The sequence below is a fragment of the Lepisosteus oculatus genome, chromosome 20, assembly GCF_040954835.1.
Source record: "Lepisosteus oculatus isolate fLepOcu1 chromosome 20, fLepOcu1.hap2, whole genome shotgun sequence".
Taxonomy (NCBI): Eukaryota; Metazoa; Chordata; class Actinopteri; order Semionotiformes; family Lepisosteidae; genus Lepisosteus; species Lepisosteus oculatus.
Genome location: NC_090715.1, coordinates 10,461,772 through 10,486,721, shown reverse-complemented (window position 1 = coordinate 10,486,721; position 24,950 = coordinate 10,461,772). Strand labels below are relative to the sequence as shown.

The 24,950-nt window shown below is 43.6% G+C and overlaps 1 protein-coding gene across 9 annotated transcripts in view; it reads right to left on the bottom strand.

Annotated features, from left to right (window-relative positions):
• zfhx3b (zinc finger homeobox 3b) overlaps positions 1-24,950 on the bottom strand; it is a 250,260-nt gene that overhangs the window by 72,343 nt on the left and 152,967 nt on the right. For all 9 annotated transcript variants that reach the window (XM_015368057.2, XM_015368065.2, XM_015368066.2 and 6 more), the window contains one exon: positions 7,764-7,995. In XM_015368057.2, the coding sequence (XP_015223543.1) occupies positions 7,764-7,995 (232 nt within the window). The remainder of the gene's footprint in view (positions 1-7,763; positions 7,996-24,950) is intronic.

Genomic DNA, 24,950 nt, shown 5'->3' with positions numbered 1-24,950 from the left:
AAGAATGTTTGAAATGAAACAGATACAGTTTACCTTTTCATCTTTACAGGCTGAAAAAACATATTCTTTAGATAACTGATAAGGATTCTGAAAAGGATTATGGGCACACCTTTCTATTATGTGACTAAGTCAACTCACAAATGTTCTAAATGCACTCAAAATTAATTAACACTCCAGGTTTAATGCTGTTTATTCTGGTTTGATTCACAGGTTCGATTCGCAGGCAGCTCTATAATAGAATCGGGGCTTTCTGGTCAGTTTGCTGTAACAGGATGAACCAGCAGTGCGACTTCTTGTGGCATGCACATATAGTATAAACCAGGAAAAGAAAAAAGAGGCTTCCTTTAGTGACTTGGGAGGAAAAGGCCCTATTTATTCTTTTGTTTTTTTATTTCACAATGAGAGGTAGTGTATTTAAGAGATTCCTGCCACGTTTAGTGGCTAAGGAGATATGCTTTAGGTCTGCTACTACAGCCGCACGCAAATCGAACAATTTCCGCCCCTCCTTTTCCCTTCTGCCATGGATTAATGGACAGCCTTCTCTCCATCCCTCAGCCTCGACTTATCCACTCACCCCAGTCACTGGAGGGCACAGCAGCAATAACAAACTTTATTAAAAGAATACACAAACTGCTTGAATTTCCATAGCTTTTTTTTTTGTGAGCTGATTTTTCTTTTTTGTGTGTGTGGGGGGGGGGGAGATAATGTACCCTTTCTGGGAAGGTTTGCTTTGCATTTTAAGAAGCGTGGAAAATTATGACATTCCTAGGATTGCTGCTGCCTGAGCTCATACCCCCTCTCGGTGTGCAGTTGAACCCACAGACAGAAAGACAGCTGTGCAACCAGCCTTACTGTTCACCTCCTCTTTACTTTCATCTGCGCATTTATTTGCTTGCATTCTAGAAGAATAAACTTGCCATTTGAAAGGAGACAGATAAGGCTTGAAGGTAAATCCCCTATTGATCTCCAAAGCCAAAGGCATCCTTTGGATCTTACAAGTAGCAACAGTGCTAAAAACAGGCAAACAGACATGTCTGTTGAGTCAGTGGCTTATATCATTGTGCCAAACCACCATGCAAAGGTTAAGTGAGGATGAGGAAGATGTTACATCACTTTGGATGTTGGTCAAAACTTAATCTCTCAAGAATTTTGACATAACCTGCCTGCAATTTGCACACATTGTGGGAGCTGTTAACATGCTATACTAGCCTTCATAACACTGCTCTGAGAGATGCAGTGAACACAGACTTTAAAGAAGCATGAATTTGTCTGTTTATTCGACTGGATTGTTTCATTGTGTTCTATGCCAGTTTTTGGAATCGCAGTGAGAATTATACAAAGCCCTTACCTGAGCAAGGGATGCCTGATTTTCAGGAACGGGCTTGTTGGGAAGTCCCTGACCCCAGAAGAACACCCCTTTTAGTGAAACAAGCTTTGATTTCAAATTGGATTTTGCTGCCATGTAGCATTTTCATGATCCTTTGGTGTTAGAAGCCTTATTTTACATGCAGTCGATGCAAAGAGGCACACATTACTGTCCGTAAAACTCATTCTTAGTAATGCATGGTACATTTTGCTAAAAGGAATCCAGTCTAAAGGATGATTAGAGGGAACACTAAAAAATAGCACACTTTTTCAATTATGACCTTAGTGGTGCCTCCTTACATAGTGAAGAACATCCAATGAGAGGTGTCTAGACATATGCTGGCTACTATGCCAATTTAACCTCTAAACCACCAGCAGTGTGTAGATATCTAACCCCCATCTATTCATTCACGCACACACACCCAGTACCTTCACCACAATCATTTTTCATCAGGTAACTGTGGCCCTGGAAAGACCTGGCTGCTACACCATGATGCCTCAGTCTGTGGGGAGGTGCGGGGCTGCAGTGGGAGAACTTGGACAGCTGAGCTCAGCCCTGTGAAAGCGGAGACAATGAGCAGGCTCTGCTCCCAGCACCCTGTCCCTCAGACAGACAGGGATTTCCTCCGCGGATAGCCAAGCCGTCACAGACCAGCGATCAAGGGCCTGCATCTGTCAGCCACAGGGGGAAAAGGCAGATTTAAGGTAGCAGCTAATCCAGTGTCAATGGCGTTTGTTCCATTTCGGAGTCAGAGTATCTTCTCTGCCTGTCACACACAGATTTCTTTCAAAAAAATGAAACCATATGTTCCATATAACTAGCCTTATAGTTATCTTGTGACATCCCTTTAAACTAGCCTCTGGTCGATTCTGTTTCACAATTAAAGAAACAAATGTTCTGCTAATTACCAGACAAGACTGGAGCGGCTTTTCTTCTTTTGCCTCACCCTCAAGCTCAGTTCACAGGTGGCACTGACCACTGACCACTCCCAAAGCCATCCAACTTGTCGTACAGTCCTATAGTATCTGCATATGGTTGCAGATTTCTGCCAGTTGTAAATGAGATGCCCAAAAAACATTCTTTCACCTATCTACAGTATACAGTGTACAATAATCACAAATAGGACATATAGCTATAACTTGCAATGACTGCTGCTGCTCACACCTACAGTGTGACTCATCTGCAGAGAAAAGCTTGGATCGGAGGACCATGTGGTTTCCTGGTTATCACCTCTAAACACCGTATCCGGCTACTCTTGGATACAACGACAAAGGGATGTAACTCTCCCAGTCCCTTATACGTGGTGTCACATGAGCTCTTAATAACTTAGCTTTTACTTAAAAGATCCGCTGGCGTTACAGCAAGGGTGCAGGATAGCTCTGGTATGAAATTCGTAAATGCTGAGCCCTGGTGTCACGAGAAACCTCCTATTTTATTTGTGAAGGGTATCAGGGAGAAAAACTCAAGTTAAAAAAACATGCTTAAGCAGCACATTTGAGGTGGGGGGAGGGGGGGGGTCAGGAATTAAAACAATGCGTGCCTTTTTATCCCTGCGTTGGTCTAATTGGATGGGAAATTCATCGCTGCTGTCTTGGTGCTCCCAGGGAGCCAGGGAGGGGAGAGGAGCGTGGGGAAAGACATGTGGCATCAAACCCAGCCAGTGCTGCTCTCTGGCCTTCCACTCTCAACAAAGCCCTTTTCACACAGCCTGGCTTTGTGCTCCCAGACCTGGCTGGACCTTCTCCCCCTCGCACTGTCCCTCCGCACAGCCTGCATGTGAACACAGCCAATATGTGCAACACAGTGGCCTTACTAAGAAATCTACTGCATACGGGAAGAATAATCCTAAGCACTGTGCATGTGATGTGCTGGTATAATGTTACAATAGCTTGACTGGATGTTGCTTTTCTGATGGATATCAGTAAGCTGCTTCTTACTTTACAACTGATTGTTGCAAACCGTAAGTGATGGAGAGCTAAAAATACCTTTTATTTTATAGTTGCATGAAGGTAACTCACACTACAAAGAAATACTTAAAGACAAGCCTAAACTGCAAATGCAGCACCTGCCCGACTCCCTAAGAGATGATTCTTAGAGCCAAACCTTACAATTTACTACCAAATGGCATCTGACAGTTTTAAACCTCCTTTCCGAACCTACACTACAGCCCTCCCCTCGTGGTATATAGATTTAATGTGATGCTTTTAAAGTGCTCTGCGTGTTGGTTAATGTGCATTAATGTGTGTTGTAATTTATATTTTAAAACTCTGCACTACACTAATTGTTTTGTAAAGAAACGCATTTGAAACACATGCTTACAGACGTGATAAAAGTAATGCCAGTATTCTGTTCTTCCCCCTTTGCATGTACTCATCCACAACCCTAATGCCTTTTGCTTCTAATTAAGAAAATATGACTGATTTTAGAATACAACTGACATCTCTAGCGTGCATAACCATCCTTGTTTTTTTTTGCAACGAGTTCCTATACTTAAAAAATGAGGGGCTGGACTGAGTTATCATTTAACTGAGGAATGGCTGGGGGTGCCTGCTTTTTATGATCTTATCTTATTAAGCAGAGCGTGGGGGACAGAATGAGATCGCCTGACTCGCAGACGTGGAAGCAGCCCAGCACCTTGCTCCAATTCAGCAGCAGTAACAGCAGCAGCCTCGGGAATTACTGCTGAGCTGACCCAGAAATCCAGGGCCAGCTTTGTTTTAACAAGCAGGGGAACCTTTTACCACTTTAGCAACTGTGCCTCCACCACAAGAAAGGACTGAGCGCCTCTGAAGGAATAGCAGGGAGGAAATTAAATATTACACCAGGAGGGAATGTTTCAGCTGTTGGTGGGGGGGGGGGGTCAAACACTGGGGGTGGAACCAGCCATTAGAAGGAGTTGGGGGGCAGCAGAGGGGGGGGAATGGGGGGTTAAGAGTTTTCAGTGTTCTTGCTTGCTGATGAAGAAGTATGTTCATTATCAGCGTAATTCAATCAAGATGCTTGAACAGAAAGAAAGGCCGACATTCTTTATTACACACTTCATTTCATTTAACGGACCTTTAAAAGAAAAATCCCCCTTCCTAAATGAGATGTGGCTTGTTTTCAAGCGGTTTTTGGTTCGTGCCCAGTCTGTTTTGGCGATATGGATTTCTCTGTGTGTTCTCGCTTGTGTCTGTCGTGCCATCAATCAGTCATTTGGAGTTGCCAAAAAAGACAGCCGTCCTGTATGGTAAACAAATTGTCAAGGGCTATTAGGGTAACTGCTCATTTTAAAGGTTAGCGTACCTACAGTGCAGCAGGAGGCTTGCAAGCTTGAAAAATTCATATTGTTAATATGGAATAGATTGGAAAAAGTGTGGATAAGAGCAGTGCAGGAGAAGGCTCTGTACACACTGGGGCTTTCCACGTTACTACAACATAGCCTGAGTCCTAAAGTTCCCTGTTCTGGGTTCCCAATCCTTCGCCTTGAGGTAAAGTACCGGGAGAAGTTAAATTATAGACTTTACATTTCATCATAAAGATATCAAATCACATCAAATTAAATTTTAGCGATAAAAGCATTACAGGAAACCCCCTAATGCAGAGATCATCAGCCATGGCCAACACTGTAAATACGGCAATTCTGGCTATATATAAAAAAAAAAATCAATTATCCATGTCTGTCTCCTTGTGTTTATATCGTTATATTTTATGGATCTATAAATGAAAATAATGATGGTCATTTTTCTGATAATTCATCTTTAGATTACTTCTATGTAAACACCAGCAAAATACCTTTAAAACACACAGCCACTCTTATCCAGTGCAGCCCACACATTCCCCTCTGCAGGAGTTCAACTTCATTACTTAACCTGCAACCTTGACTTGACAAGTAGCCTTGCTCTGGTACTGTTTGCAAACATAGACATCCATTAAGGCACTTCAAAGCTTATGAGGGAAAGAAATGAAATGAATCAACAACACAAAAGTGAAAAAAGGTCTTTTGTAAACCTCATACTGCTGTTCTTTCTTCCCCTTTAACCCAAGCAGGCCCGCCTTTTTGCCTCTGCTCGCTTGCTTGTCCACTGTACTATAGTCATTAACATATTTGGAGTGCAGCAAGCAGAAAGCTTAATTGTCCTTAATTGCTAGGCTAAATACATTCTCTAATGATTTGCCTCAGATCTGTGACTGGCTTTTGCGTAATTTCCCAGCCGCTGGCTTCATTATCCCTGCCTCCTTGGAACAAAGCGTCTTTAGAGGCTGTTTTTACATAACACAGGGAGCCTGTGTGAGCAGGGCACTGCTGGCTCGGAGAGGCCGCACAATGCCGGCCCTTTGTCAGGGTGCAGAGTCAGGGGGCAGAAGTCAAAGTAATTAGAAAATGAAATCCAAGAAAAGACAAAGTGTTAATTGACCGCGGCTCACTCCTTTAATCAGTCTTTTAGCAAACGATGTGCGCTCCTTTGTTTTTCCATCTGAAGAAGAAATGTTGCCTCGGAATGCATCTCTCATAGCCTTCCTCCCCACTGTTAATCGGGGTTTGGACGCAGAGTTTAAAAAAACTCTGAGATAAAAGGTGGGAGGACTCCCCTTTAACCCCCTGATCACAGTTTATTGCTAACTGGGAGTCTCAAAACGTTGGCCTCAGCCCACCTGCTTAAGCATTTGCAGTTTCACTGTTTGTAAAAGGAAAGCTTAAGGATGATCACAGATGTATTTCACAAAGCATTTACTCATGCTTCAGAAGAAGCGAGGATCTCTTCCTTCCACCATTAACTTTGAAAGCATGTGGTTTATTTTAATATGGATTGCTTTACCAGATGCAATCAAGCACTTCTACTCTTAAATATGGTGACCTATTCCTTTACCGACAGTAAAGAGTCAGTTTATATTTAACAATGCTTTAGAAACAAATAAGAGCCCTTTATTGCTGCATGTTTATCAGGATGAGATGAGACACTGTTTAGATGCTTTAGTGTTGGCCACACAGTGAACAGTGGCTATATTTCATTTAAAATTTCCTCTACATGATATATGGGGCGAGACAGACGATCGGGTCACTGGCAGACATCCCTGTGGTTCAGGGTTGCTGGTCCTGCTGACTCACAGGGACCTCTGTGAGGGTTCTGGCATTCCTGCAGTGTGGGAAGAGCTGCCTCTATTGAACAAACACTTGAGGAACCCCAGGACAGACACTGCCCAGAAGCACCCCAAACCTCCAGGGCTCAGATGCCTGGGCGGTTTGTCAGGTGACCGGGGGGTCAGGTGACATAACATGACAACGAGCACTTGTCAATCATCAGAACGTCTGGCTGCCTGCGTGACTGGCCGGAAAACCCAACAAAGAACAAAAACAGAGCTCTGGAATTTTTAACTCCAGAACAAAAAAAGCAAGTGTTTCTTCTTGGGGTTTACACAGCATGTCAACGTCAGGGAGCGAGTGCAGCTGAAAACTGTTTGTTCAGTGCGAGAGCACAGTGAGAAAGGAAGGAAAGATAAGACATGGCTGTGCTCAGCTGTGATGTGGAAAACTCTTCTGCCGCCAAGAGAAGCCGAATAAATTTCTAATTTCTCAGGGAACAAAAAAAAAAACACTCCGGAAATGGCTGGGTTGGGTAATTAGCATTTTGTTCGTCTACATATGTCTGCTTTCTGCTTTTTAAGAAATGGCCCTCAGCAAAATAAATGTTTTTATTTATGAAAAAGTAGTACACGGTACTATAAACAGTTTATTTTCCTTATCATGAAGCCTCCGAGAGTCTTACATATTTAAGGTTGCTTAAAGATATTTACAAAGCGGGAAGAAACACTTTTCGGATGTACTGTAAGTAACCTGCATTTGCTGCAGCGCATTGAAATCAAGTTTTCGGCAAGTTTTCCTGATCCTTTACATGAAGTGAACCAGGAATGTGTACAAAACACGTCTGTGTTGGCTTGGTCATGGAGTCTGCTGGCAAAGTGCCTGGCGATGGCCATTAGCACGGTCACTTACCTCTCCTGAGCACGACAAACTCTCCAAGATTAAAAAAAAGACGCCTATGAAGGAAAGGAGTTAAAGAGATGCATAAAAATGAGTCCAGCCCTGGAAAAATGAGAAATGCGGCCCGTGACTTGGCAAGCAGCATCTTCGCTCACTAAAGGCCAGGGCCAGTGGAAGCAGAAGAACTCCAGGCTGCTGGTGATCAGTGCATTACTCCTGTGGTACTCAAGAGGCTATCACAAGAGCATGCTTGAGATCAGAGGTGTGAAAAGCTTAATGACTCAACGATGTGCATTTTCTATACTTGTACCGTAAAGATGCGTAAAAAATTACGCAAGCAATTTGGAATAAGACGGAATCAATACCGTACTATTGGTGAGCTCAGTGTGCGGGTGAGCGGGTTCCCCGCGCGGCGCCGAGCGGCGGGGGGCTTACCGGTGTCGGCCGACGGGCACTTGCGGATGGTGAAGATGGCGCCCAGCTCCTCCTCCTCCTCGGGCAGCCCCTTCTGCAGCCTCTGCAGCTTGCGCAGGCTCTCGCTGCGCTGGTGCTTCATGGAGCGCACGTGCTGGATGAGGTTGAGCTTGGCCTTGGTGGAGTAGTTGCAGAGGGCGCAGTGGTAGTAGCAGGCGTCCCCTTCCACCGCGTGCTCGTGCTGCTGCAGGTGCTGCGGGGGGGGGGGGGGGGGCGAGAAGGGGGGACATCGTATGAGGGGTGCGCCCTTATGCCCTACAGTCCGGACCCCTCACGGGGGCACCTTTAAGAACAGCAATTTTCTCTCTGGAGAAACCACAGCCTTTGACATCTGACCTGGAAACCAGAGTGGGAACGGAGCAGTATGGCGAGCTGAGAGCAGGCTTAGTAAACACGGTAAGCTTTGAAAGGTATTTGCGAACTCATTCATGGCTGTGTTTGATACTACTTTTGAAAACATCGCTTTTCGCCTTAATGGCGCCAAACGCTGCCCATTCAGATCAGGCTGCAATTCCTAACTAAGAAGGCAGGGAAAATACCCACCTGCCCCAGCATATTTTCCCCTTTATTACTGAGACTAAACTGCTGACTGTCAGTGACTGAAGGGACATGCTACAAAGTGAGGCCCTCTGGGGGCCCAGAGGCTTGGCGGGTCACATGGTCCAGCATCCCAGATGAGACAGAAGCCATTCAACCCCTGACAGAAGGGAACATCGATTGTTTTACTCCCTAGAAGCCCCTTGTCTTTTTCTCCTGCGCTGAAAAGGAAACTCCAAACATCTGCCAGTTTCACGCATGGGATGCGATATATTGATCTGGGTCAGTCAAATCTTTCCTTTCCAAGCGAGTGGCAGTGAAAACTACATTCTGAGACAATCCAGCACATTCCCAAACAGCCACACCGAGAGGAGGCCCAGATTCAAAGTAGGCGACGACAGAGGGAAAGGAAACTGTCACCTCATGCCACAGATAGTGACTTTTAGAATTGGTTTCACTAGGTATAACTCAGATTTACAATTTGACCCAGTTTTCAGACTCCACAGTATAATCATTTGTCATCCCTTTAATAAGCAATTCTCTAGTGTTAACTTGCCACGTTTCTGTATAAATTACGTTTATTGTGCCACAGCAAACTATTACAAGCAGGACTGTTGAAGACCTCCACTTAAGGAAGTATGATCATTACACCTTCTACAGCCCTCCGGTGATTCCAACCCTCAGAATGTGCTTTAGAATGTCCCAGGATGGCTTGATTGGATTGAAATCAGTCCAAACTCCAAGGTGGCAGTAGTGGATTGTCAATCTGATGCATGGACGGCTGAAAATAAATGGAATTTGGGAGATGTGTTGCTGTACTCAAATGTAGTGGGGACTTACTAGGGACATTATAAATCTGTGGCAAATCGGTCATAAAAATACAAATGGCAGGAAAGGTCTCCATCTTTAAATCAGCACAAAATATTTTCAGCACAAAATGCTTTTGCCACCAAACAGCCTTCTGATTTAATTTTCCAAAGTTAGCACCCCACCCTCCCACCCCCCACGCCTGATACAGGTCTGGAAAAACAAATTGTTCCATTAAGACAGGCCTGAATAAACTGCCCTGAATTCTGAGGTGCCAATGTGCCAAAATTGATCTCAAATGCAAAAGCACTGGAAACATTATATTTTTAACCAAATTAAATCTGCATCAGGTGTAGATAGCAAAAACCTTTCTATTCCCTGAAATGCTCTGCTCCTTTTCTTCTGATATTTAATTTTCTCGTAATCTTGCTATGGGTTTTTCGGCGCAAATGTGTTTCATTCGCTGCAGTATCACATTTCCCATTGCTTTTCAGCAACACCTAAAACGTACATTAGGATTCTGGTTCCAGGAACCAGAGTTTTGCAAGCCCCAAAGCTCTACCTAATAGAGTTATAAGGTGATTTTAAAAGGGTCTGCCTTTCTGCATGTGCTTTTTTTCATATTCGACGCTGCGTGATGTAATTGAATAGGTGCTGCTGGAAATATCCTATGTGCGAGTTACAGTCATCCTCTCTTCACACAATGGATCACAAATCACGAACATCAAACCGTGAGATAGAAAGGGTAAGACTTATGCATTACATGACTAGATAGCCAAATGTGTATATAAGTGACAAGCATAAGCCACACCATACAATAATTGTCATCCTGGAAGTTTCTTCATTCAAGGCCAGTTCTTCAGGATAGCTAAAACAGGCAATTTAAACCACAAATGCTCAGAAAAAAATGGGTGAATCTGAATGTCTAGAAAGGAGATCTAATCTGAAATGAATTGTGAACAAATTACCCCACAATATAAAATTTTGAACCATGTGCTCTTCCTCTTCTGAAGACAATGGAGTGGGGGCCACTCAAGCACAAGATTTCACGTGCTTCCAGAAAAATCTCAGCCCTCACAGTCGTGCCCAACGGAAGCGATCTGAAGACACCTTGCACACATGCAGGACTCGAGTAGAGCTGGAACTTAGGCGGCCGGCCTGGACTCAGCCATAGCCCAGAATAAATCTGCGTGTCAGGGCAGCATCCTCATCTCCCTGCAGAGCTGCGGCAGGCAGGCGAGGCAGAAGAAGCCCTCCGTCTCCCTCCCTCTCCCCAGCCCTCTGCCTGGGTCTGTGGGCTCCGGCTGCATCCCTTCACTTTGAAAGCCAGCCAAGTGCTAATCGGACTAATCCATTCGAAATGAACCATTAAGAGTTCCCTGTCTGTGGGTCAAGTGTCTGCACTGGGAAACCACAATGAGCCCCCCACCCCCCCCCCCACACACACACAACCCACTGACAAATCCAATCCTTTACCAGCCTGCTGCCGGGAAACTACCAAGAAGAATGTTGCTGGGGGAGTAAGCAAAGAACAGGAAGCTGGATCCTGGCACTGCTATCGAGTCAGAAGCATGAAGCAACAGGACGGACATGAACATTTTTTTCCGGCTCTGGACGGAAGCCACTGAAGACATTCCTTGACAGCCCAGGTTCAATCGCTTTTTCGACCTACTTGTTCATCTCGGCCCAGACAGCAAAGCTAAAGCTGTTCAGGAAAAATCACATGTGATCTGAAGTAAAGGACAAAAAAGCACTCAAGATGGCCACCAAAATGTGAAGCGTGACTAAAGAGGACACAGTGGGAAACAGCTAACGGGAAAGACAGACAGACCTCGGATTCCCTGAAGTATGGTCGACATACTTTAGGTCTGAGCCCTACTTCTAAAGGGCTCAGATAAATGACTGTACCGTGCCTTATTTCCTGAAAAAAAAATCACCTTAGGACTTGCAACTTAAAAAGAAATAAGTGAACGAGACAAACCCTATATTCCCCGTGTCTGTTTTCTATGATCCTGAAGCCCCGCGCTGATAAATCATGTCCAAATAGTGCACAGGAATTCGGCAGCTTAATGAAAAAGGCATGTTGGGAACCAAGACAAAACCCGCCAGGGTGCTTCTGCTCAGCAAAGCCTCCGCCGGGGCCCCCAGCCCTGCTGCTGAGAGGCCCCTGCCAGGCACATTGGGCAGGGAGAGCAGCCCAGTGTGGGAGGTGCGGCCAGGCCCTGCCTGCGCATGGCTTCAATTTCAATTTCATTCCATGTCATTAGCAGGGAATGTGTTGCAGCCATGTTTGAAGGCGATGTTAGAGAAGTAAAAAGCGGAGCACGAAGATGCTCTAGCCCAGTCTGAACTCAAGCTTTCCATCGCTCAGATCGGATGTAACAAGAGCGCTAGATGTGATTTTGAAAGAAAGAGGGTTTCTCCTTTACAAAATTAAATGGGCAATTGAATCTCCTGGCACTTGACCATTTCTTCTCACATTCACCCTATGCATACCGTATTTAATTGGTGCACACCACTGAAGTCATCTTCTTTTCTCTACTGTTCATCTTTAACAACAGGAACAAAATCCCACCACTGTGCACACAGCTACCTCTGCAGCCTCACAGTGACTGAGTCATGACATTTTAATGGTGGCCTGGCGTCCAATCTCAATGTTCATGTCCAGTCTTTGAAACAGTGCCCTCTCTGGCGTTGTGCAGAACTGCGCACAATGGAAGACAACTGTCAAGTTCCTGGTGCACAATGAGTACTTCTACAGCGATTTAAGCAGCCGACGCACTTTGATTAGCCACGATTTCCAACATTAAATTCGGTACCGCTGTTAATATAAAGTTAATGCATTAAAATAGATGGCTACCCACAGGCTAAATGGCCAGCAATTTTCAGAAAGCTGCCAAAAACCCTCTGTGAATGAACCAATGAGTGTATGAATGTGTATTGCTTTGTAATTATCCCAGCGATTCTCAGCACTTAGTGGTAAAGCCCTGTGCTGCCCAAATGTGATCTCTCTGGATAAATGTAACGCTTGTGACAGGTGAGTGGCAGGCAGAAATGGAAAATAAAGCCCCCCCCCCTTTTAAGCGCAATCTACACAGCACGCGCTGCCATTGGCCACCGGCGGGGTACACAATATCTTTTACACACAGCCCAGCACAGCGCCATCAGGGGAGCAGACCAAAAATCACACCCATCATAAAGGAGGAAAACATGCTGAAATCAAAGAAGTTTTTTTCCCCTTCCGCAACAAATCCAAAATTGACACTGCATTTTTCAAATCATTGGCTAATGGTAAATAATCACAGTCGCAAACATTTCTCAAAATCTCCCCCCCCCCATCAAAGAGCCTTCATAAATTATACCCGCATGATGCTGATATTCAAGAATGTCAGATGTCAGCTGTTAACCCTGTCACAAGAAAAAAAAAATCACTTGGGACATTTCTGGAAATATAAGTATGATAAGCCTAGGTCTGAAGACTCTTGCAGTAAAGTTGACTAAAATGATATTCTCTTTTTAGAAGAGAAATATAAACTCGTAAGAACTTTTGTAAAAGTTGAGACTGGCACTTTTACTGAAGTGGCCTATTCTAGTATGTGACACCAGTGTTAGAACCTTGTAACAGCAGATCTTGGAAGGTCAGCAAGGCCGAATCTGGTCAGTACTGGGATGGGAGACCTCTAACCTCTACCTGGTTTGCTGTGTAGTGAAGCTATGTACAGTATCCATTAGCCAGCTACGTGCTATACTTCAGTGGTGGATGAAGCTCAAGTAAAGCACTAACGAGATCCCTTAGTATCCAACTAAGTAAAGGCAAGGAATTATCTTTGTGTGAATTTTATTTCCTCCCTGTTTTGCATTTGGTTTGAGAAAGACCGGAGAAAGAGCCAGAAGCAAAGGGTTTTCGTTCCCTGTCCTTCTGACAACATTCAAAGCCATTACAGTCCCACCGACATTATGCACACAGCCACATACATTACATATCTACCCAAGAGCAAAGCACAGACACTAACTCCTATGAGTCACCTCAAACACAGGTAACGACTGCAAATCACCTGGCCCCTGTGGGTTACTATTCAAACTCTCATACATGAGGTGATGGGATTCCCCTGGAAAAGGAGAGGTAGCCTCTTGAATGACCTGCTCGGTGTTAGTGCTTGCAGCTTCCCTGGGATTCCTGTCCCCCAGCAGCAGCAGAAGCAGTAACCACAGAACTGGTGCTGGGTGCCAAGCTGAGCAGCTGGCTTGAATTAGCCCCTGCGAGCGGGGACATGCCCCGATGGTGTACTGTGCTTTTGTGTGACTCAGTCTGCCCGCCCCAGTGACAGACCCGCCTTCAGCGTGTGTCAGGGCTGTGAATCTCCCCTCTCCAGTCCAGACAGGCCTAACCTCTCCCTCTGTCACAGCGGCAGCACAGGGCCTGGGTAGCAGAGCAGTTCTCAAATCAGCTCTTGCTCATCGAACCCTCTTAGGGACACTCAGGTGGGTCCAGTTTGGGTCACTGCTGCCTTATTTCTAAAGCAGTGGTCTTTGATGTCCAAACTGAGGATTAAATGTTGGTGGACACCAGTGATACGTATAAACAAAAACAGAGTGTACTTGATGCACTGAGCTGGCTAATGGGAGGACAGTCTGGAACATCAGTAAAGAAAACCATGTAGATACGCAACTGCTGTAAGAAAAGAGAACCGAGAGAATCAGGCAGCATCAGCAAGGCAGGAGTCTAAGTGTACGCCACACAGCACCAGAAGTCCCTGCTCGCCCCTGCACTAAGCTTTAACAACTTCACTACACTTTACCATTAAATAATGCAATAATTATTGGATTCCTTTCCAATAACTAAGGCACTGGAATGTAAACAATAGATACATAATTGCACAGGGAAGACGATCAATAAAGGCAGTCATTTGGCCTACGTTAATTGCAAATCCACTAATTTGAACGCAAGAGTTAGGGAGGGGGACGACAGGTGGCTAAATAATATATTCTCCCACTCGTGACTAAAGCAGAAATGTGCTAATCCACCCTCCAATAAACCCCTGGTCCCAAGATCGGCTCTCAATCAGCCCTGATCAATGTGTCCACATAATTCATGGGGCAAATACTTCTCTCAAAAAAGGCAACTTTTAAATCAATGCTCTAAACAGCAGTAAAAGCCTCCATCAATGGCCACAGGAGAAAAGTGCCCGAGTTGCAGGTTTTGCTCATTAAGAATATTTGGATACACACATACATTATTGTTTTGTTTTAACTAGAGCCAGATAAACGCATTCCCATTTAATGAACTGAGCAGCTCTTACGTTATGTACTGCAAATGTATCTGAAACAGACAGGAAACATGGGCACTCCAGGACAAACTTTAAACTCCAGACACCGCCTTTCTCCCTCACTGAAGGCTTAGCCTTTTAGGTGCCTTTACCAATGTCAGCCCTTATCAACTGTAATACATAAACGAAACAGCAGTAAAGTTACTTAAACAGCAGGAGGTGACGGTTAGCGGGGGGAGTAGGGAATTGTATGATGGCTACAGCATCTACCCTCCTTCTCACCACGTGCTGTAACGAGACAGACTGCTGTGGATCTGCAACCCTGTTCTATTTCAGGATTTTTTCCTTAATTATTTAATCCAATATAACAGACAGTGTATTGAACCAGCGTGCCATGCTAAATGCAGTGCTTAACTAATGAAGTTTTTAATTGGCACAATGTTCCTCATCGCTTATCTTCCTTTGAACTCTAACAGCATGTCAATGGAGGAAAAAACACACCTGTACTGTCAGTGACAATCCCACTCCCCCATTTCCGCTCTGACCCAAGCAGGCCCCCCACCCAAATCCCCCTTGATCTGATAAGCCTCCCATATAACTAAAGACACACAGCAATTTAAAAACCACTCTACCTTTCTTTTAGTTACACGTCATAAAGAAGCAGGGCTCCAGCACCCACACTACACTGTTTTAAGTCTTTCCATATTGACTCGGAACACTGGGGTGAAGGTCAGAGCATCCCAGAGCCTGATGGGATTTTTGCTCTGCTCTCCTACATGCATTTGTGAAACTTACAGGAAAACCTGGAAGACACATTTGTCTTGCCACAGCACCATGAAAAGGAGACACTCAATTATTTATGCATGTGGGATTACTGCTAGAGCAGACAGAATTTCTCAGGGGTATTTTTTCTAGTTAATTAAAAAAAGAACAGAAAAGTAAAATATAAATTAATAATTTTTTTGTTTGGGGGGGGGTGGAGAATGACACCTGCTCTTAGAACAATTTCAAGGGCCTAAGATCTGAAGGCACACGCTGTAGAATATGTACTTTTAAAACTAGAAGTGATTCTTAAACCTTAAACTTTTAATACTATCACACCTTGTAAAACTTTAAGAAGCGGGGAAAATCTTCAAGTTTCCTATATGAGACATTGATGGTATTCTTACCTTCAAACATGTATCACACACCAGAAAGCATCAGCATACTGTTTTAGTGATTTTATTACAATGTTTCTTCAAGTAGAACCACTCATTAGCGTCCAGTGCATCTGGGTAGTGTTGCCTGCTTGCTTACTCCACAGACGTGACATTAACCCTGACACCTTTCAGCCTCTCATTTGTCACTTGGCAGCCTGGCTATCACTGCACGGCCTTGTGGGTTGGGTGGTGGTGTGGGCTACTGACTGCCTGTCAGGGAAAGGGGGTGCTGAGCAGCTGGGGAAAAGAAAAGCACTTGTGATGATTAATACGGTGTTCGAAAATTTAATTCAGCACATGAACATTACCAAAACGCCATTTGTCTCTGACAACAAACATTTCGCTCCTCTCCCCACTTTCTGGGAGCCCCCTATGTGAGGCAAATGACAGCCGTTATACAACAGGGTTACATAAATGGCCTTCGTCACTGGACATTTGACTTGGGACACGGAGAGCTATTTCATCATTAAGAGATACGCCGGGAATCGCCAACGCCCAAAAGCTCTTATCACAAAACTGAATACAGCTTGAACCCCTAGAGTGAGCCCCAAACCTGCGCTCTTAATTCTATAACAAAGTCCTGTGCTGTCAACTAAAGTGACTCTTTAAATTGTAGAAAACTCTTTCAGGGTTTTAATAGGCCTTTAATTAATCCGCCACTGGATGAAAAAGCGATAGCGATGAACCTGACAGTTTGCCCTTAAAGCACTCATCACCTCTAACTTCTATTTTGGGGAATGAATCCCTCCAAAAAGTAGGATATATGGGGCAGCTCTTACTGCCCCAGTTCTCCTGCTGTCCCGGCTGCATCTGATAGCAGACAGCAGTCCTTTCGCAGTGCCGGTTTTGATTTGGTAACCATTGGGAATAGAGTCTTGTCAAGTGTATATTATCTGGCGTTCACCTCCGGTGTTCCCACTTCAGCTGCGTAAATATTTCATGGCAACATAATTGGTTGCTGCTTCAGGCAAAGTAATAAGGCTGTTAAAATGTATTTTTTTTTTCTTTTTTATATAAAAAATTCACAAAGTAGTAGGGGAAACATAGACTGTTTGCAAGCACCTTAAAGTGGGGAACAGCCAGTCCCTCCCCTCCCTGCCCCCTCCTTCCCCCTTGCCACACTTCACAGCTAATTAGGAGCACTGATCAGGATGCTGTGCCAATGTAAATATTTAACAGATTCTTAAACGGAGAGCTTATAATATAACTACTGTGCCAACAAAGGAACAAGGAACCCTGGGAGTGGTACCCTTCTTAAAATGCAAATGGGAAGAGGGGGTGGGGGTGGAGAAGGGCTGTAGTACACAGGCACTGCAGAGCCATTGAGCATGATTTGCATATTACATTAGTTTCCCTGTCAGAGGGATACATCAACAGCCTTACACACTGCACACTGCTTCCAGAGACCCTGACCTCACGTCCAGCCCTCCATGGGGCACAGTGTCCACCTGGAGTAGCCTTACACACTGCACACTGCTTCCAGAGACCCTGACCTCACGTCCAGCCCTCCATGGGGCACAGTGTCCACCTGGAGCAGCTTTACACACTGCACACTGCTTCCAGAGACCCTGAACTCACGTCCAGTTCGCCATGGGGCACAGTGTCCACCTGGAGTAGCCTTACACCCTGCACACTGCTTCCAGAGACCCTGACCTCACGTCCAGCCCTCCATGGGGCACAGTGTCCACCTGGAGCAGCTTTACTACAAACTACTCTCTGAGCCCCTCACCCACCTTGCCATGGGGCACAGTGCTCTTCTTGGCGCAACACCTAAACACTTCTGACAGCGATCCCGACCACACAGAAATATCAGCCGTTATACTTCAGCGGCCAGCCTTGATTTGCACAGGCACAGTTTCTTATTTAGATCCAATGAGAAGGAAAAAATAATTAACAACATCTCTGTACATGTGGCTCAGTGAACGGAGCAATCTGTTTTATATCAGCATCCAAGTTTTTTTTTTTATAAAAAAAAGTTTTGCCTCTATTTGTTTTCTTGAAGAGCAAAATATGTGCAGATCTGGCCTACTACCATCTGGGTTAAATTTCAAATCTAAGTAAAGTATTTAGAATGTTATATCTCAAGTTAAGTGATGGGAGAGCATTGTAGAAGGTTAAATGTGTTAGTGCAGTCAGCTTTTGAAGTGTTCATCTCTGGGTGGATGTGATGAATCTTACAAACCACCTTGTCTTAACTCCTAAGATCTTCACATCAGCCACAAATGTAATGCGAGCTAAAATAATACCAGTGTCCATTTATTTATATAATCAAAGGTAGGAGTACATTTCTGTTCAGAAAAACATTTTTTTCTGGAATAAAAAAAGTGTCATCTTAATGCTATGGTTCTATGCACAAGAAGGTCCTCTTGCTTCCCAAACGCAGGTATATGTTCAGTTGCTCTTGCAAGTCTTTTCCCTGGGCCAGCCGTGAAGTTGGGTATCTCAACAACCCAGGTCTCAGGTCCTGATTCTATTGGTCCTGAGCACCATATCGCCTCCGTTCCCCAGCCCGATCACTGGTCCAAACTGACCAGCTTCCCATTAGTGTGGTAATTCTGTGGGACCCTGCAGATGCCGATACAAACGTCATTTTCCATACAATGGAAACAAAGTGGTCATTGATCAGTGGGATCGATGGTGATCAATAATCTAAACCATCATGATTCCAAACAGAGCATAATTATATCTAAGATATGATATGCATCTTAAAAATCTAACAAACTCAGCTAATTGGAGCCAAGCCCTTCCTGAGGCACACTGCCAGCTTATGTGCCCCTAAAAGCTGATGATTGTGCAAAGTGAAGTCCCGAATAAGAGCCCAAGCTAATAACAACTGTGTCATTACAGAAGTTACTGTGTCTGATACAAAGTTGGGGACATTCTGTAAAGGGCACGGCAACCTCCATCACAAGAACTGCTTTGTATCTCTTTAATGTAAATTATGCAACAAGGTTATATGATTACATCAAGCGCCTTTTATAGGATGACTTGTGATTTAAATGTATTAATGTTTTGGAGAAGTGCCCTCATTGTGCGATTCAACATTGACCCCACCGTCAAATATTACTAGAGACTCTGGCTTTCCCTAATAACACTGGTACGGTGTAGCAGCCCCAAAAGGTCGAACAGTGAAAGTAAGTAAACTGGCAACAGACTACAGTGACCTTTAGGGTCACTAAAGATGTAGGGGCATTATAGACACACTAAAAATAAGAGTGCAATTCATTTTTGCCCCCACCCCATTCCATACAATGCTTTGTATATTGTTTCTATTCATAGTAACTTCTTTAATGCTTAGCTGAAACGATTCTGTTGTTTAAAGGCCTGAATGTTTAGTTTTTGTCGACAGACCTGATTGAAAAACATACTTTAAAAAAATTATATATTGTCTACCTTATGAATAAAATATCGTTCTTTTCCTGTTATTGCTAAACCACTTAGCTTACACCACATGAACAGTAAGAAGACTCTATTGTAAGCTGTATTGACACACTATATAAAGTATATATAGCTCGCAACCACCTTGCTCTCTCTCTCTCTCACTCAAGTCTTCTCCACCAAAGAGCCGGGGGCACCATGCTTGTAAAGTAACCACAGCCTTTTGAGTGCTTCTTGTATTTACAAACGGAGGTATGTTGGAATCAAAGGAGTTACCACATGACATAATTCACATTAAACAGTCACTGGATTGAAAATTTATAGGGCTGATTCAGTGTAGGTGGAGCACCTATAATATTGTAATTGTTTAATTATCCTTTCCCAGCAGAAGCAGACTTACCTAAGAGAGGTACTACAGTGGCTGGCAGCCTGCTGGCAGCCTGTGGCACAATGCTGTGCTCCTGAAAGGCTCCATAAAGAGCTATCAGATCAGCCACTGCGGAATGCACTATCCCCTTTCCAAGCTCCCAGTGCACTCCCCTCATGCTCCAGAGACAGCAGTAATTGTAGAAGAGGAGGGATGTGAACCCACACTTATGAAGGGTATGCCTCCACTGCCTTCTGCGCTGTTAAATCAATCTGCCCCTCTTTTTTTTTTGTTCCTCCCTGATTCCGATTGTCTAATCTCACCTCAGTTTTTATTTCACTCTCATCAGCAGAGACTAAAAATAAATGATAAATGGAACACGATATTTTAAAGTCTTGTCCCTTATCTGTTCTTACAAGAAAATAATAGGGTTGTTAATCCTGGAGCACTCTCTCAAACTGATTAATCAGCACATGTGGACAATCAAATAAATGATTAATATTCCACATATCCCATATAGTAAGCCTAGGGAGACCATTACCCCCAAAACTGTCTGTATTAATTGATTAACCCTTTACTAAAATCTGTCTTTGCTGCTGCCCTTCAGCAATGCAGGCATGGATACAATGTTTGCTCTTTCTGTAGTTTGATTTTGCAGTCTGTGCCTCTCTGTGCTGCATGGGAAAAATGAGAGGGCACTTCCAGCTTCTGCAGTACTGAGAAGAAAACAGTTCACGTGCCCTGATCATAATGCAACTCTGGCAGCTGCTACAGGTCAGCACCTGCCCCCCCTGCCCTGAACTGATTGACAGATTTGTGTGTTACTTTGATCTACTCAACAATAACCCAGAGACATAAAAACACTGTTAGTTTATATACTGGCATGCACCTACCTAGATATACAATGCAAGCGATGGGCTCCCACATTAAAAGAGCTCAAAAGCCAACAATATTATCTATTGGAACTGCACCATTCAGAAATGTGGAGTTGACTGTTCTTGTAGCAGATTCCCCCGACTATAGCTAAGAAAAAAGTCAGAACGCTACTGAGGAATGTCAAATTCCACATGGACCGTACGCATGAACTTGATCGAACTTGCAGGTAACTATCTGCACACGGATTGGCTAGCTGGTCCACTGTGGGAGACAGGGAGAACTGGGAAACGGAAACGGAGCTGACCGAGTCCCTGCTCAACTGGGACAAAGGTCTTTCACTGTCCACTTTCCAGCCAGCCCTTCCCAACTGCTCACCCTGCTCACTCCCTGTCCCAATGATGGATCTCCTGTTTATTCAGCTATTTTTAGGACAAAGAAGGGAATCTCCACAGAGAATGCCTTTCTTTCTCTCTGGCTACCCACACTCCCTCCCACGGAGGTCAACAAACAGCCACTGCCTTTGCCTTCTCTGCATCTGCCCCAGAGCTGGCATTAATAATCCAGCAATGAAACGGGCCAAGTGTGTGTGTGCACATTGGACAGGGAATCCGAATTACACACTCTGTATGGATCTGTAAAGCCATATCCTGATGACGAACCCTCAGCACGGAAGCTTAAGCTGTACATGCGTTGCCACAGAGAGATGACAAATGGCAGCAATGGCCCTATTTTAAGAGACCGCAAAGAGGAACAGGCCTCACTCTTTTCAGATCACTTTATTTGGCCTTTGTGCACAGCAGCTTTGAAGCACAGCATCTGCAGCTGTTTGCACTGCTCTACTCCAGAAGGGAGAGGCTGATGAAACACAATAAGCAGTATATCTCACGTTTGCTAGTTATTTATTTTCTTGTCCATATGCTATGCCACAAAAGGTGTTACTTAAGTACTGTTGCTTTCAGCTTATTAAACAAATCTCTCTAACTTTTTTTGCACCCCTGTCCTTTATCATCCTTATGCACGGGACCCAGGCTGACAACGCTCAGGCACAACCTTTAAAAAACTTCGAGCCAGCTTTGCGATAGGAACCACTCAATATGCTTGCCAAATGTATCGCTGATGATCTATGGCTCTGACTTTAATAGGTATAAGCACTGCACAGAATGTGGCTTCATGAAAGCATTGGTTTCACATAACCGTTAGTGCAACTTTGATTTTGGCTTATGTGCTGGTGTTTACAATTTAGCGACACAAAATATTTATGACCAGAAAAAATGCTTCTCTTTCTCTTTCACTCCCTCCGGCCATTACTTCCCTCTCCCCCCTCCACCACTTCCATATGTTATCAATGAGGCCACCACAAATGTATTCGCAGTCCAGAGGCCCCAGGCCACATCCATCATCCCCACACTGTCTGGCTAGACCTCCGCCAGTGTTTATTATACACACAGCCAGATCAGGCCACACTTGCTGCCCTCCAAACTGCGGTGACTGAGTCTGTCTGCGCTCCCATCACAGCTTGGCTGTGCAGAACTCCACCCGTGCTAAAATACCCTTCTTTTTACCCTCTGACCCACCCCTGTCCATTTCCCACACATCCCAAGCCTGCTAACTGGCATGCGATTAAAGGCCCCAGTGAGAGACAGCTTTCTGTCTTTACAGGTGTCTTTCTTTATTTTACCTACGTTAATGAAAGCTTGGCTTAGGAAACACACATAACTACAGTTCCTGCACCACTATAGACAGAGTCACAAGCTGATCCCAAACCTTTGTTTCCAGGCCTGTGCTCGTCCTGGCCTGTTGACACAGGACCGCAATAGAACAGTAGCCAGAGAACAGGATATTCAGAGTTCGCTGATGGGGACCTGTCAAGACACTGTACATGCTGCTGACAGGGGCGACTGCAACCGGCACTGGTTTCGAACAAGAGACAGCTTGAAAAGACAAACCTCTAAGGCCGATTTGACATGCACCCCAAAACATAGAAATATATTCTAAGTCACCATGGATTCCTTTCAGCTTTTTTTAAGCCGAGTAACAACAAAACGCTATTTTCCCCAAACCTCATCTTTTGTGTGTTTAACGCCTCTGAGTACATGAGTAGGCACATGAGGTTCCGCATCATCTGCAAAGGAACTCAGTATATTAAGCACACTCACTTTGCATTATTCAGTTGTTTTCTCTTTTTCTCTATTTTTATTGCCACACCTACAGTATCTGTATCTCCCTCTTTTCTTGCTTCCACCTCATACAATGGGACAGTCTCCCTAATCCATACAGTTTAATTGCTCCCAGCCCTAACCTCTGCTCCCTATCACTTTCTGATATACAGCAGCGCTATTAAGCTGTGAAGTAGGTAAATATTCTTCTAATGACCCTCAGTTCTAACTACACCATTGAAAAAAAAATCAATCCCCTCTTTTCTTTTGTCGACACCATTAGATTTTTTTTTTATCTGATTCAAACCAATGAAAAAAAAAAACGAACTGGAGTACTTCAAGAGAAGCGAAGGAAAAATAAATGGTTTATTGTTTCTTTTTTTGAAAATTGAGCATATCCTAGTGAAGGTTGCGTTGTGTACCTGGAATAACCAAAACCAGAATCACGAAAACATGCCTAATCTATATCCTCCGCTATTTCCATTTTTTCAGTGAAAAATTGTCATTTTTCATCGCCCCTTCTTTCTCACTCTGCATTATCAAAGGTTTTGATGAAGTAATGTTCATAGTGCATACATTATCTAAAAGCGCTGTCAAGTACAAAGCAACATGTTTAAATACTGTACTGTAAGTCATTTTTAGTGACTATGGCAATACCAACAGGCGAAAAGGCTGTCATGACCAGCACAGGTGGATATGAAACTGTTAGGAGACCTTCAACTCTGAAAGGAAGGCGTTCTCTCAGTTGGAGAATATGATGTATGTATTAGCACGTGATCAAATTCTCATCAAGGTGTAGTCTTAAAAATTCATCCTCATTCCTGGCTTCCTCTCTGCCCCTAAATCGCGGCAGTCTGCAGCAGGCGGTAAGAAGGGGGTGCCGATCGATGCAGTGATTGGCAGTTAATGGCTTTTCCTGTTCTGCCTTCGTAACTTCGGTCTGACGGCTGTTACCGCTGATCAGAAATGGCAGATGCTGTTTGATTTTTGTATATAAAATCCTGACTCTGTGGAGATGGCTTCATCATGTTTAATGATTTAAAAGTTAAGTTGAATACTAGGGATTCTGTAACGGAAGAAAAGAGAGATGGAGAGAGAAGGTATGAGGGAGCGTTCCTGTACTGGTAAGAAGTCAGAAGGCACTGCAGGGAGTGTACACACCACTCACACAATACGTGAAAGGGAAAAAAACAGCTTCTAAAAGGTAGACTTTTCAGAGTACCACATTTTCACCCTCAATTTTTAAAGCGATGAACATTACCAAAACAAATTAAAATGACTGACCTTAGTTTCAAAATACTTTAAAAAATAAAAAAATAAAAAGAGCATTTAAAAAATGAAACATAGCTCTATGACTGCCAATTGTATTTACCATAGGCTATTATTCACGTTTAACACAGAGGACGTACTAATTATTTTTCAAGGGTGAAATATAAAATATTAAGTGCATCATCTGCCATGTATTCATTTTAGATGTCTAAGTTTATTTAATGTATGTCGTAAAAAACAGGCTTTGAATCCTAATGCCTTTTATTCCAATCAGTGTGATTTCTTATTACTTACACTGCATTTCCTGTTAAAAAGATATCAATGAACACAGATGATTAAAGGCGATACTGAAAAGTTGATACCAATTACATCTCCACTGGAGTGTATCAGTTTCCATTAGTTTTCTTTCTGGATTTTTGACTGAGTGTTCATAGTTCAGGATGCACCTGCAAACTAGCTGCAAAGTGACGGAAATGGTCTTAAATTGTAGAAAATTGAATGATAAGGCACATTTGGACTTAAGACGAGAAAGTGAAGCATGGAAAAATGCATCGTACATGAGGAAACTAAAGTACAAATAACGAGTCCTGTGAATTATCTGATTTTGGGCTATTTTTTTTCGAAAGCTTTTGCCATAATTTAGCTCATAACCCTTACAGGGCCTTTTTTTCCTATATGATATCCCATTAATCCCCACTCATCTTGCATTTCATTTTTCTCAGAGCTCAAAGCTACTTCTGCTGCAAAGCTAAATGAAAGACTAAGTCAAACTGCACCAAATCCCCCCCCCCAAAAAAAATATTTCTCATTCACAGAAAGAAAAATACCATCAAAAAGCAAAACCTTGAGTTTCTGTACAAGGTATGAATGTTTCATTGATCATTGTGGAACAAGAGCCATTACAGCCCAAACTATGACATGTGTAATCTGATATGACTGGAGGATGGAAGTGAAATGTCGAGAAAGCCTCCCCCATTTTCATTAGTGAAATTATGTTAATGAGAAAAGGTGCAACACTAGAACTAGGAAACATCTCAAAAAACAATCTCCGTACTCAGCTAAGTCTAGGTTTGATCCACTGGGAGTAGCAGGTGCAGAATTAATACAGCATTGCTGCTACAACATCAACAAATATTTAATCTAGTCTGGTGCTTATAGTCTATTAATAAGTTCTGCAATATCTGCACCTTCAACATCTAATTTAATATAATAACAATTTAAATAACCATTTACATATCGGGTCTGGCTGTGGAATCCTATAGCAACAATATTATGATAGGAATGAAAGTATT